General features: G+C 38.0%; 1 protein-coding gene across 1 annotated transcript in view; it reads right to left on the reverse strand.

Moving 5' to 3' along the window:
* Positions 1-9289, reverse strand: part of SH3BGR (SH3 domain binding glutamate rich protein) — a 92647-nt gene extending 83358 nt beyond the window's left edge. The window contains 1 exon segment of the mRNA XM_027843611.1: positions 9145-9289. Coding sequence (XP_027699412.1) covers positions 9145-9189 — 45 coding nt within the window. The 5' untranslated portion in view covers positions 9190-9289.
* Between the last annotated feature and the right edge of the window lie 5427 nt (positions 9290-14716).

Genomic DNA, 14716 nt, shown 5'->3' on the forward strand with positions numbered 1-14716 from the left:
TTAAATGCTCTGTTGGGCATTCAAAGACCTTCATAACCTAACCCCTTGCTATCTTTCCACTCTTCTTATACCTTAACTCAATTCAGTAAGACTTGCTTCTTGGTTGTTCCACAAACAAGACACTCCATCTCTCTGCTAAGGGCATTTTTTCTGACTGCCCCCATGCCTAAAATGCTCTCCATCCTCAATTCTGCCTACTGATTTCCTGGCTTCCATTAAGTCCCAACTAAAATTTCATCTTTTACATTAATCCTTTTCAAACCTGTCTTAATTCTACTGCCTTCCCTCTGCTAAATTATTTCATATTAATCCTGTATATAGCTTGTTTTGTATATACTTATTTGCATGTATCTCCAAATAGATAAAGGCAGGAACTGTCTTTTGCCTCTTTTTGTATTCTTAGTGCTTAGCACAGTGCTAGCACATAGTAGGCACTTAATAAATGTTTACTGATTGACTGATAAAATGTAAAAACCATTCTTAGCTCAGGGGCATACAAAAACAGGCAGTGGGTAGATTTGGCTCAAGGGCTAAAGTTTGCCAGCCCCCTGGTATAAGACACAAAGAATCCTAACAAGGTAACAATCCAATGAACTAACAACAGAGAAGGCTAATCCACAATCCCTACTGTGTTCAATCAGCATCCCTATGGCTACCAGCCACCACACTCTGGCGCGGATACACAAGTCAACCCACAGAACCTAGCAATTCCTGCACCCTTCCCCTCACCTCGCACTTCAAATAGATATTGTTCATGTTACAACGGTTCCAAATCCATATCTCTCCCTCTTGTTCCCAAGAATAGCATTAGAGATTTTTGTCAAGTGCTTTGCTAAAAGCTGGGTAAACAATATATGTATGGAGTTAACACAAACATATTAGACCAAGGACCATTTCCCAATAGCTTAGTGACCAAAGGACATAAGAAAAACTATACCAAATCATTAATATTATGAAAAAATAAAAATTAAAACAATTTTGAAGTTTCATCTCACACTTAGCAAATTGGCAAAGATAACAAAAAACAAACTAACCAACTTGGGAAGGGGGTAGTATTGAAAGATAGGCACACTAATAGACTATTGGCAAACTGTAATTGGTTCAACAATTTTGGAAAACAATTTGCAATTATGACAGAAAAGTTACTAAACTGTTCATATTCTTTGACCTAGCTATTCCACTATTGGGCATATATCCTTAAAGAAATCAAAGACAGGAATAAAGGCCTGATGTATATCTAAATATTATTTTTGTGATGTCAAAGAACTGAAAACAAAGTTGATACCTACTGCTTAGAGAATGGCTGAACATTAGGAATGATGGACAGTAAGGAATGGTGAATATGAGGAATGCAGAAAAACATGAGAAGACTTCTATGAACTGATAAAGAGTAAAGAAAACAGAACCAAGAAAAGAATGTAGACAGACTGAAAACAAAAAGAATAACAAAAAGAAATCAAACTCTAGGTAATCATAATGACCAATCTTGGTCTCAGAGAACAGATAACAAAACATACCTCCCACTTCAGAAGAGAGGTGGAGGTCTACAGAAGCAGACATTGCCTATGTTGTCACTATCAGTTATTTTCATTTGTTACAAAGGAGGGCTCAACACTAGGGAGAGGAGGTGGGAGGAATGGAGAAGTAGGAGAAGGGAGCAATATCTAAAAATGACTGTGATGTAAAAATAGAAACATCAGCAAACCTTATTTTTTAAAAATAAAATGTAGATAAATTACATCTACAACATTCACCTATATCTACCAGTTAGTAACCCTGATAAAAGAGGATCATTCTGGCATGATCTGTTCTTAATGAAGCTATGCTAGGTCTCTGTAATAACCACTTCCTTGTCTACATCTTAATACGTTCTAGAAATCTGCCAGGAATCTAAATAGACTGTACTGGCCTACAGTTTTCAAATGCCATCCATGCTCTTACTATTTTTTTAAAAGTAGGACAAGATTTGGCCATTTCTAAATCCAAAATAGCTTCTCATGATCTTTTAAGGATCACTGATAGGGTTTAACACCTACCAGTTTTTCAAGCATTTATGAATCAATACTTTGAATTTACTGATAGGTGCATTTTAAATATTTCCTTTTTTATATTCTGTATTAACTCCCTTTTAAGCCATTTTTAGTTTTTTCCCTTAAATCTAAAGATTATCCTCCTTAGCAGAGAAAACAGAAATGATAGTTGAGCAATGGTACCTTTTACCCATCATCAAGGTATCACTGACTCATCCACCTCAAAAAAACAGTCTAATCCCTTTTTTGATCCTTCCTTTGTCCCAAAAAATAGCTTTTAAAAACAAACTTTTTTTCCTTGGCCTGTCCATGATGAGAATGAAGACCATTCTAGCAATCAGACTGTTGACATCCCAGAAAATGCTGACATCTCTCTCAAGGGCAGGACAGTTATTGTGAAGGGCCCCATATCAATGTTGAGCTCAGTCTCCTTGGAAAGAAGAAAACAAAAATGAGTTGTTGTTGTTTTTTAAATGGACAATTATGCTGCCAGAGATGACTAAGATACAAACTGAGAAGAAGGCAATTATTCAAAAACTTCTATAAACAAAGTTTCAAAGAAAAAACACCTTTCCCCCAAGAACAATTAGAATTCTTCAAAGAAATGATGCAAGAGTTAAAAAAAAAGAAATTAAAGAGATGCATAGATTAATAGCTAAAGAAGAGGTTAAAGAAAACTTTGCTCTAATAACAAACTGCCTAACAATTATAATGAACAACAGGGAAATTAGTGACTCCAAAAAAATGGGAATCTATAAAACAATTCAGTCAAATGATTGAGAAAATAGAGGAAAATATAAGATACCTCATGTTAAAAAAAAACTGACCTGGAAAACTGATCAAGGAGAGAGAATTCAAGAATCATAAAATTATCTGAAATCCAGAACCAAAAAGAGAACCTGGATAAAAATATTTTAAGAAATCATTACAGAAAATTGTTCAGACATGAAAATACAAAGAATCCACTATTCACCTCCTGAAAGAAACCTCAAGACAAAGACTTCCAAGAAAATTGTTGCCAAAATACAGAGCTTCAATATAAAATTTAAAATACTGCCAACAGCCACAAAGAAAGAATTCAAACATCAAGGAAACACAATCAGGATCAAACAATACTTAAAAACCATCTATAAAGGACCAAAGAACATGGAATATTATATTCCAGAAGACAAAGGATATAGGCTTAAAGCCAAGAATAATTATACCCAGTACAACTGAGTATAATACTAAAGGGGGGGGGGGGAATGGATCATCAATGAAATAACGGTCTTTCAAACATTCCTAATGGAAAAAACAGTTGAAAAGGAACTCTGAAATATAAATAGAGAAATCAAGAGAAAAATAAAAAATACAAAGACTTAATAAAGATGAACTGTTAACATTCGAAGTAGGGGAAGAGGGTTGCTAAAAGGATTCTTTTAGAACCAGAATGTCACAAGGGGTCATAGAGATAATCAAAACAGAAGACCTACAAATAGCTTTGTTATGTTTTAAAATACTGTAAGATAAAAGAAAAAGGTTGGGGAGAGAAAAGATTAACAGGGGAAAATAGGAGGAAAGATGGGGGAATGATATACAAACATGGAACGAATCAGAAAGCAGGCATCATTTGAACTTCACTTTCATCTGAACTGGCCAAAAGAGGACAGAATTCACACACACAGAGTTTGGCACAGGAATGCATTCACCTCAACAGTGACACAACTATAAATAGGAAAAGGGGAGAATGTAGTATAAGAAGAAGGGTAGATTCAGGGAGGGGTTAGACATAAGCAAAACAAATTCTCAATTTAGAGAAGAGATAGCAAAGAGGAGATTAAAAGAAAAAAAAGAAAGTATAAATTGTCCTCCTGACTGTTTACATCAGTCCACATCAATTCACAACAATCTTCTCCAGTTTCTCTGAAACCATCCCCTTCATCAATTCTTATATAAGAATAATATTCCATCATATTTCTCTGACACAATTTCTGCAGTCATTACCTAATTTATGGGTACCCCCTCAGACTGCCATTCTTTGCTACTTCAATAAAGCTATATTTTGGGGGGCAGCTAAGTGATGCAGTGGATAGAGCACCAGCCCTGGAGTCAGAAGGACGTGAGTTCAAATCTAAACTCAGACATTTGATACTTACTAGCTATGTGACCCTAGGCAAATCACTTAACCCCATTGCCTAACAAAAAAACAAACCCCGCCAAAAAAAGTTATATTTTTGTATATCCTTAGAATTTTTTATGTCCTTAGTACTGATCCCTCCCTAGTCCCCCCTTCTTCCTTCTCCCCTTTTCCCTGCTTAGTAAAATGCATTTCTGTACCAACTTTGTATGTATATTCTTCCTTCTTTTGAGCAGTTTAGATGAGAGTGAGGTTCAAGTGTCAACAACTCCCTCCATCCCTCCTTCTTGTTTGTCCAGATGTTTAACTGTATACCCTGATTATATGAGATAATATTCCCTAACCTTCATTTCTTTCTTCTCCTCATTGAGGATTCCTCTGCCCCTCCCTTTCTATTATCTTTAGATCATCAAGACATAACAGAATCACTACCAGGTCTTGTCTAATTAGACACTCCCATGAACTCTGATGATGATAGGATTCAGAGGGCACTCATGTATCATCTCTCCATATTTGAATGTAAATAGTTTATACTTTTTTTAGTCCTTTATTGTTCTTTCACGTTTACCTTTTCGTGTTTCTATTAACTACTATGTTTGAACTTGAAATTTCTACACAGTTCTGATCTTTGCATCAGGAATGTCTAGAATTCCTCTACTTCATTAAAGAGCCCTCTATTCCCCTGTACTATTATACTTTGTTTTGCTGAGTAAGTTATTCTTGACTGCAAGCCTATATCCTTTGCCTTCTATAGCTCCTCCATACTTGAATTCTTTCTGGATGCTTGTGGTATTTTTTTTATCTGAAATCTCAGTATTTTGGCTAAAATATTCCTGGGAGGGAATGGAGAAAAAATTTACAGAAAGTTTCTCTGATAAAGGCCTTGTTTTTGAAATATATAGAGAAATGAGTCAAATTTATAAGAATATGAATCATTCTCCAATAGATAGTCAAAGAATATGAACACATAGTTTTCAGAGGAAATCAAAGCTATCATCATATGAAAAAATGTTATAAATCACTATTGATTGGAGAAATGCAAATTAAAATAACTCTGGGGTACAGACAATATAACAGAAAAGGAAAAATGACAAATATTGAAGAAGATATGGGAAAATTGAGACTGTATTGTCAGTGAAGTTGTGAACTGATTCAACCATTCTGGAGAACAATTTGGATCTGTGCCCAAAGAGCTTTAAAACTTTGCATACCTTTGACCCAGCAATACCACTATTAGGTCTATATCCCAAAGATGTCAAAGAAAAAGGGAAGGTCCTATATATACAAAAATATTTATGGCAGCTCTTTTTTTGTGGTGGCAAAGAACTGGAAATTGAAGGTATGCCCATCATTTGGGAATTGGTGGAACAAGTTATGGCATATGATTGTGACAGAATACTATTGTGCTATAAGAAATGAGGAACGGGATAATTTCAGAAAAACCTTGGAAGATTTATATAAACTGATACAAAGTGAAGTGAGCAGAGCCAAGAGATCATTGTACACAATAACACCAATATTGTATGATGATCAACTGTGAATATTTTAGCTATTCTCAGCAATACAAAGTGCCAAGACAGTTCTGAAGTACTTATGATGAAAAGAGAAAGAACTGATCAAATCTGAATTAAGATCAAAGTATACTTTTTAAACTTTATTTTTCTTGAGTTTTTTTCTTGATTTTTTTATCCATGTTCACTTTTGCAACATGGCTAAAATGAAAATATGTTTTGCATGATTGCACATATGTAACATATCAAATTGCTTGCCTTCTCAGTGAGGGGGCAGGGGAAGGAGGGACAAAATTTGGAACTCAAAATTTTTAAAAATGAATGTTAAAAATTGTTTTTACATGTAATTGGAGAAAATAAAATATATACATTTTAAATGTAACAAAAAATAAATTAAATTAAAAAAAGAAAAAGTTTTCAAAAAAGAAATAATGAAAAACTTAAATATCCGTGAGAACATTCAAGGCTCATGGCTAGGCTGTGCCAATGCAATAAAAATGACAATACTACCAAAGTTAATTAACAATTTTAATGCTATGCCAAATTATCAAAGAGATAATTCATAGAATTCAAAAAGTAATAACAAAATTCATTCAGAGGACCCCACATTTATCTTTTTACTGCTCCTCAGAGGAAGATTATTTCCTCCCATGAGGGAGCAGAGGGTTCAAGGGCCTTCACCATCAAGGAACTGGAAAGGCTATATGAGAAGTTGAAACAGAAACCTGATGAATCACTGGAGCAATGGCCCCTGAGGACATGGCCTAATGGATCCAATACTGAGATTCTCTCCATAGCTGAGTTCCAAAGGTCTGAGGAGCTATCTGAGGATTTATTATTACAGAGTCAGCTAAATCTATTAAAGGCTCCAGACAGGGAGCCCTTTTTAGATGGCTGAGATAGGCAGTTATTCATACTTGATCCCATAAAGATGAATTTGCATTGCAGCCAACATCCCCTGGGGATCTGCTAGGGAAGGGATGAAGTTCCAAAGGAAATGGTTATAACAGATTGAAATTACCCCCTCCCTTCTCCCCCCACCCTCACCCCACACAGCCTGCTACTCTCCGTGGACAATTAGATCCCTCCTTGAGGATGGAGCCTCAACCAGATGACTTCAGAGTTTAGCTCTCTACCTCCTCTACCACACAAACATACAAGTGTGTATATCAGTTCAACTGCTGAAATCTGAGCAAGAGGTCAGGGACAGTTGTGACTTGGGCTAACACTCTGTCAGTGGAAATGGGTATTCTGAGCATAGGGGGAGGAGTGACAGAGCTAGCTGCCTGCTAGGTGGTCAGCCAATGCCGCCTCCTTGAGGGAACTATTTCTTTTCAGAATTTCACCCCATCCCTATCAAAGAAGCGGAGTGACATGGTCAGACCTGCCTTTTAAGAAAATCATTTGTTGTTGTGGATGTTTGTCCTTCATTCTCAATCATCAGGAAGGTGATACCATAACTTGCAAGTGAATTGGATTTAAGTGTGGGAGGCTGTGCAAAGTCACCAGCCTCACTTTCTCCTCCGTAGACATCTGGGTCCAGTGGCAATATATAAATCAGGGTGACTGGAGATGGCCCTGGATGCAGTAGCAGACCTTGGCCTTTTTAAGCTAAGGTCTCCCAGGTCTCAGTTTGACCAAGGCAATGCCCATTCATTGATTAAGGCTAGATAAGAAATGAACAAGAAAAGCATTTAGCAGCTGCTTGGAGGAAGGATTAGAAAAGGGAGAGACTGGAAGAAGGGAGACCAATTTGAAGGCTATTGTAGCAACCTAGGGGAGAGATGATGAGAGCCTGAACTTAATAGGTAGCTTTAAGAACAGAGCAAAGGGGACTGATATCAAGGATGTAGAGGCAGAAACCACAAGATTCAGCAATTGATTGAATATACAGGTTGGGGAAAGTGAAGAGCCAAAGATGAAACAGGTTGTCGAAATCTGGGCGAATGGAAGGATGGTCATGACTTTAATAGTATTACAGAATTTCGGTACAGAAGTGTGTTTTAAAGGAAAAATAATGAATGCAATGAGATCTGCAATGCAGATTCCATCCATGTTTGCCCATTCTGTGTAACTCATGGTGTCCCAGCCAAAATGAAAAGGGAAGAGGCAGAGTTCTTAATCACTGGTCACTAAACCTAAGCACAGAGCCCACCTTGGATACATTCCATGGTCTGGAAGTGAAGAGGACAGAATTTTTCCAATGCCACCTCCGAAACAGCTTCTGGAGTAGCCTAGCTACTCTGAGAGACCCACAATTGGCACATATACGTTGAGTCCTTGTTGACAGAGATTGAGTGCTTCCATAGTAGAGAGGGAGATAGAGTAGGGAGGGCTGGGCAGTAAGAGTAGGTATGGTTGTGTGGGAGATAAGCCCCATAATATAGATCTTCCCATCTTCTGATTGGTTTATCACATATCCCTTGGAGTTTGTCCCTAACTCCTGGGGTAAGGCCATGGTCCCTGAGGGGCTCTGACCCCATTTTGGAGACCACTGTTCTAAAAAGCATACAGACCTAGTTTATTTTGTTTCACCTGTCTCACTCTGGAAATTACTTGAATTTTCACGAGGTGGAAGTAGTATTTATAGTTGAGAAACACATACACAAAGCAAGCAGTTTGTTTAGCCAGAGTCATGGTTGCCTGCTGAGCAGAGTTGCAATCTGAGATCATCAAGGCACTGGATATAAAAAGAAACAACCTCCCCTCAGCTCTTAAATCCTCTAAACTTGCAACCCTGTTTATATTCACAGCACTTCTAACTTCTTTTGGCGTGCTGGTCTGACAATGTCATAGTTTCAAGATTAAAACCAAAATTCTAAATTATTTTAAATGGGAAATGAAAAATGTATACTAGGGGTCTGTAATTCAAGCCTTTCTGCAAGTTCATTAAGCAAAATTATTACAATGATATTTGTTTAGACTTGAATTATTCAAGTATTTGAAATTATAAGAACTAGGCTTTAAGTTTTTGCTCCTTTCTATGACATATAAACAATTATATGACACAGTAGTGACATATTTTCAATTTATTTAAACTGTGAAGAAGAAATAATACCCAGGATTCACTATAATAGTCTGCTTCAAATATTTTTATAACAAGTGTGATTTATTTGCAATTTTGAACGTGTTTAATTCTTGAAAAATCAATGACAGAAATAAAACAAAAAATACAATAAGCTAATCACCCTAAATGTAGGAAATTCTTCATCAGCAAGCCTTTTTCTCAAAGTTTCCTTTCATATAGAGTTACCTAAGATTACGTATTGCACACATTTCTCCTCCTAAGTCTAGCAAAATAAAACAGAAATACGGCTCAAATGCAGAGCCCCTGAATGCCCGTTCACCCCTTTTCCTTACACAGCTGAGGCATGAACCTAATGCCCAAATCCAGTCTCCTCATACTCACTGCCTCTTAACTTCAAACTCCCTTATGTAAGTCAGAAAACATAAGATGAAAGACTCATAAATGCCATCAAACACTCACCGCTATAGATCCAGAAGATGTGGCAACAAAAACTTTGATAACCATTTTGACAGTCAAAAAGAAGAATCTCCTTCTAAAATACTCAGTGAAATAAAAGTTACTAGGCAAATAAGAAGTGAGCTGCTAGAAGCAGCAGCTGCTCCCTCCCTTTCCCCCGTAAGAAAATCTGTCTCTTACAAGTATAGGCATTTAGGGCTTTCCCCTTCATTGGCTAATAAGTCTTTTGGGAATTGTTTGAGCAAATATATGATTGGTTGGTAAATGTAGACATTGCATTAGACCCCATCCAAATCTCTTTAAGTTGACCAGGAATACTCCCTAAAAGGCAAGGGAAAGTTATACACCAATCAGAAAATACTATGCAAATACGGAGGGGAGGAGGACTTGACAAGGAGGGTTATTTTAGTGTTGAAAAGGCCCAGGAAGCTCTACCGTCATGAGGAAGGCTGTGCTTACTGGTAGTATTACTACTAGATTTAAGTTAAAGGATATGTATTTATCTTTGGATAAATAACTCGTATTTTAACTACAATTTTAAATAATACAATTTTAAATTCCCTGGCATGTAAAAAAAATACATCATACTAGAAAAGATTCTTTTGAATGCCCCTATTTTTTTTCTGTTTCCAGAGTCCAATAATTTTCCACCTTTGCATATATTTCTCCTATAATATGAAAACTAGCAAGCTTTATACTGCTATTTCATTTCATTGTTTTCAAAAGTAACTTTTTTAAAGACTCTTTCAAGAAAGGCTGTTGTCATTATATGGTCACTTAAAAGTATATTCAATCTGTATAACTTTTCAAACATTTGGGCATGATTCAAAATTTTAACTATAACACATTTCAAAGTTATCAGAAGTTCATAATACAGCCTCCATCTGAACTCTATTTTTATATAAATTTACCTTTAATTAAAAGGCAGGCTGAGTGCCTGCTCTAGAAAGCCAAACTTTCAGTTATTCAAATTTTTAGTCAAGTCCCAGAAAAGGGGATTATTAGGAAATTAGGGCACAGTCCTTACTCTTTCAGAAATACTTCGTGGGAAGCTTCAATACGTACCGACAACAAACAGGATCTCAGTTACGTGTCTCATGCGATCCCCAAATGATATGCACAGTGTTCGGATGTGATGCTTTTAACTGATGGTATCTACAAGTTCCCCCACCTTCAGCTCACCTTTAGTATAACCCTAGGTTATACTAGAGTTAGCCCCTATTGCTGAGGAAGGTTTATGTCCCAGGAAGCCAACAGTAAGAAAAAAGTCCCCATATATTAAAAAATATTTACAGCAGCACTTTCTGTGATAGTTAAGAATTAGAAACAAAGTAGATGCCCATCAACTGGAGAACAGTTAAACAAATTGTGAAACACGAATGTACTGTAAAATGTGGTACAGTAAAAATAAATAAATAAAAACGTGTTCCATTTTAGCCATCCAGATGAAGAGCCTCTCCAAATTTATCTAGACTGTTCTTTGGACAGTACAAACCCCAGTACATTATCAGGTAATTTCCAAGCCTTTCCAGCTTGGTAGGACCTATCAAGAGCTTATGTTCCACTGGTATAGCCATTAAGAATTCAGGATCACTTCCACACCAGATGAGGTATAAAAGGAGGACTTTAGTGAAGGAAAATATTTAAATGAGGCTTGAATTATGTTTGAGAACACTTCAGTACTCATTCAGCTAAGCAAAAGGGAAAATGATTAGTACACCACCACCATTAAAGAAAGTTAGACAAAAGTTGTGTGACAAATCATTGTGTTATGTTTACTGTTAATATCCTCAGCTTTGGATTCTTGGTTAAAAAAAATACTCCTTTTGTTTCCTTCCTCATCCTTTACTTTGATTATACATGAACAATGGCATTTTTTTTTAATTTTTGGTTATTCCCTGAACTCTTGAGCACTGTTAATCTGTTATAACACAAGCTCCAGAGTCACTCTCCCAACCCCAACTTGTACTCAGGATTTGGTTCCACACAAATCAGCTCCTACATATCCTTTCAGGCTTCCAAGGGTAACCCTAAGAGAATGGAGGGGTATTTGGTTCACTTATCCCATGATTATCAGTTGATAACGATTAGCCAGATTTAAATAGATTTTAGAAGCAAATATTCACTAAGGTATTATAGGAGAAACAGTTGTTACAAAACATCTCCCTGAAGTCTGTGGCATTCTCCCACAGAAGAATGTACAATGTCAATCAGTCAACTAGCATTTATTAAGTGCTAAAAGACCATCCCTGCTCTTGAGAAGCTCACAGTATATAGAGGGAAACAACAGAAAAAAAAAATTTTTACAAACAAGATACATACAGGATAAATTGGTGGTAATGTCACAGGGAAGAAAATATTAAGGAGCACTGCAACAGGCTTCTTGCAGAATGTGGGACTTTAGCTAAGATTTGAAAGAAACCACGGAAGCCAGGAGGCAGAGATGGGGAGGGAAAGAAGCATAAGGGACAGCCCATAAAAATTCCAGGAATCAGGAAATGGAGTGTCCTGTGTTAGGAATAGCAAGGAAGCCCAGATTGCAGAGTATGGGGAGGTAAGGTCTAAGGACACTGGAAAAGTAGGAAGAGCCCAAATTATGAAGGATTTTTAAAGTCAAAGGATTTTACTTTTGATCCTGGAGGTAACAAGGAGCCACTGGAGTCCAGAGGAAAGTGAATTCAAGCTTAGAAAACACATCTGGCAAAGGCGTAACTCAAAGTTTCAGGTTACTATAGTCCTTTACTTCCCTTTGTGGGGAACTCATGAAGTTCCCCTCAGGCATGTTACAGCTTTTCTGCTAGATTCATTGTAGAATTTTGAAGCAGTCTTACATTAGTATGTTTAGTTTGTCTTCAGCCTCTAATGTAGACACTGTTACTAGTTGTTGTTGCTGGGGGACACTGCTAGAATTACAGAAATGTCCAAATGCTCTAGTCATCTGAAGTTTATGATGCCCTTCTCTGAACAAAGAGAGAACAAGACCTGGCCTGAGGCTGTGGCTCTTCTCCTATCCTCCTCTTCCGTATCCCCAACACACACCAGACACTCAAATTACCACTGGGTGTGCCGATGTGGCCTTATTTCACTTTCAAAGATTTCTAAATTAACTAAGGACTTTTCTCACTTAGTCTAAAGTTTTTGATTAATTCAATTGAGGTGTTGTCACCACATCAAGGTATCAGGTACATTGTTAGTTAAAAAGGGTGAGGTGATTTGATTAAATTGTACCATGAAATTTCCCTTATTCATGAGAAACTTAGTTTTTACAAAATTACAAATTTTACAAAATTAACTTCGGAAAGTTATACATTTTACCAGATCTTGTGGTTTTTGTCTATGTGATTTATAAGTACTTACCTTCTTTGTTCATCTCTACAACTTATTAGAGTCTTTGAACGTTACTGGAAAACTTAAAATAATGTTTAACAAGCAGCTATTTGAGGAAAAAAAAGTATATGTAATCTAAACTCCCAAACCCACAGATATAGGACTATCTTCAGATTGGTGGAGATCAAATTAAATTTCACAGATTTAATTACCATCTTTATGCTGATGATTCTTCAATCTACCTTTCCTGCCCCTACTGCTCTGCTGATCTCCAACCCCTCATCTCTAAAAGCCTTTCAGACATCACAAACTGAATGTCTAGTAAATATCTTAAACTGGCTATGTCCAAAACAGAGCTCATTATCTTTCACCCTAAACTCTCCTGGATATTTCACTATCTCTCACCTCCCCCCACCATATCCAAGCTGTTGCCAATACTTGCCTATTTCACCTTTGCAACATCTGTTGCCCTCTTCTCTAAGGCTCTGGACACTGCCACCACTCTGTTACAGGCCCTCATCATCTCAGACCTGGATTACTGCAATGGCCTGCTGGGTTTGCCTGCCTCATGTCTCTCCCCACTCCAGTTCATTCTCTGTTCAGCCATTGAAGTGATTTTCCTAAAACACAAGTCTGATCATGTCACCTACCTCCCCCTCTCTCCCTTCAATAAACTCCAGTGGCTTCCTATTGCCTCTAGGAGCAAATATTTTTATTCAGCAGAAATGCTCAATTTGACATTCAAAGCCCTTCATAACCTAGTCCCCTTCTACCTTTCCAGTCTCCTTACACTTCAGTTCCTTGCCACATACAATGCAGTGGCAATGGAGTCCTGACTGTTTCACTAACAAAACACTCCATTTCTCTACTCTGGGCATTTTCTCTGCCTGTCCCCCACACCTGGAACACTTTTCCTCCTCAACTCTAACTACTGACCTGACTTCCTTTAAAGCCCGACTAAAATCCCACCTCTTACAAGAAGCCTTCCCCAACTCCTCTTAATTCCATTGCCTTCCCTCTATGTTTCCTATTTATTCTGTATATAGCTTGCTTGGTATATATTTGTTTGCATGTGGTCTCCCCCATTAGACTGCAAATTCCTTGAGGGCACTTTTTTGTCTACCCAGGACTCAGAACAGCATCGAGTGCTAAATAAATGGTTACTGAATTAAATCAATGGGACGGGACCAGAGTTGTTGAGAATATAAGAGAGGAGAGATCCAACTTCAGGCTATTCAGTCTCTTTGGGGCTTCCATCTTTTGAGAGAGAAGATGGACAACGGCCAACTCCACTTTAGATTAATGAAAGGATAAAAAGATTCTGGGGAGAAGCCGACTTACTTGCCTTTTACACATAACTAATATGTACATAATTCTTTGTGTCCCCCTTGAGGATGTGAGCTCCTTGAGGAATGGGGCCATGTCTTTTACTTTCCTTCTAGCTCCATAGCTATGTGCCTGACACAAGGTAAGTGACAACGTTTTTTGACTGACTCCTAGATTAAAATTCCGGGTGCATTCTTCCTCTGAAACCCCACAACCCTCCCAGACTTCCAATTACAGGCCTCTCATCTCTTTCCATGACCCCTTTGGGAATTTAGCAGCCATACCTTGTGATATTTGTGCACATGTCATTTCCCTTACTAGATGGTCATTTCTTTGAGGGCTGGTGCTAATACATTTTTGTGCCTTAAGGTAGAACAATCAAGTTAATATTTGTAATTATTAACACTATATACGATATGAAATTCCCAAATGCTAGGAAGACAGTCTGGGTCACTGTGCCTTAGGGTTCTGGGTTTCATTCCACACAGGGCTTCCTGCTCACTTAATGAAGGTCTCCGCGCGCCGAAGTGCTTTTCTCTCCGACCGGTGCCAGGTGCGTGCTAGCCCGGCCAGAGAAAGCACCTCAGCACGGAGAAAACCAGAGTGGCTTTGGGGAATTCACGTGCCTTCTGGATCTCAATTTTCTCAGCTGGAAAGGAGAGGGCCTAATTAGATGATGCCTAAAGTCCCCTGCCAGCTTTAAATCATTATCATCCTGACTCTAGAGAGGCTCAATCAGCATCCCGACGGTTGGGCGAAGCCGCAGGAGGCGCGGAGGGCGCCCCACCCAGATCTCGGGAGACCAGCCTGGCCGGGATGGAGCGGGCCCTTTAAGGCTGATGGGCTCGAGACGCCCGACCTAGGGGCGGTGGCACCGGGGCATCACAGAGAGCTGGTGTCCCGGAAGTCTTTCCTCCGGTTC

This window comes from Vombatus ursinus, unplaced genomic scaffold (assembly GCF_900497805.2).
Source record: "Vombatus ursinus unplaced genomic scaffold, bare-nosed wombat genome assembly UNPS02014924.1, whole genome shotgun sequence".
NCBI classification, from domain to species: domain Eukaryota; kingdom Metazoa; phylum Chordata; class Mammalia; order Diprotodontia; family Vombatidae; genus Vombatus; species Vombatus ursinus.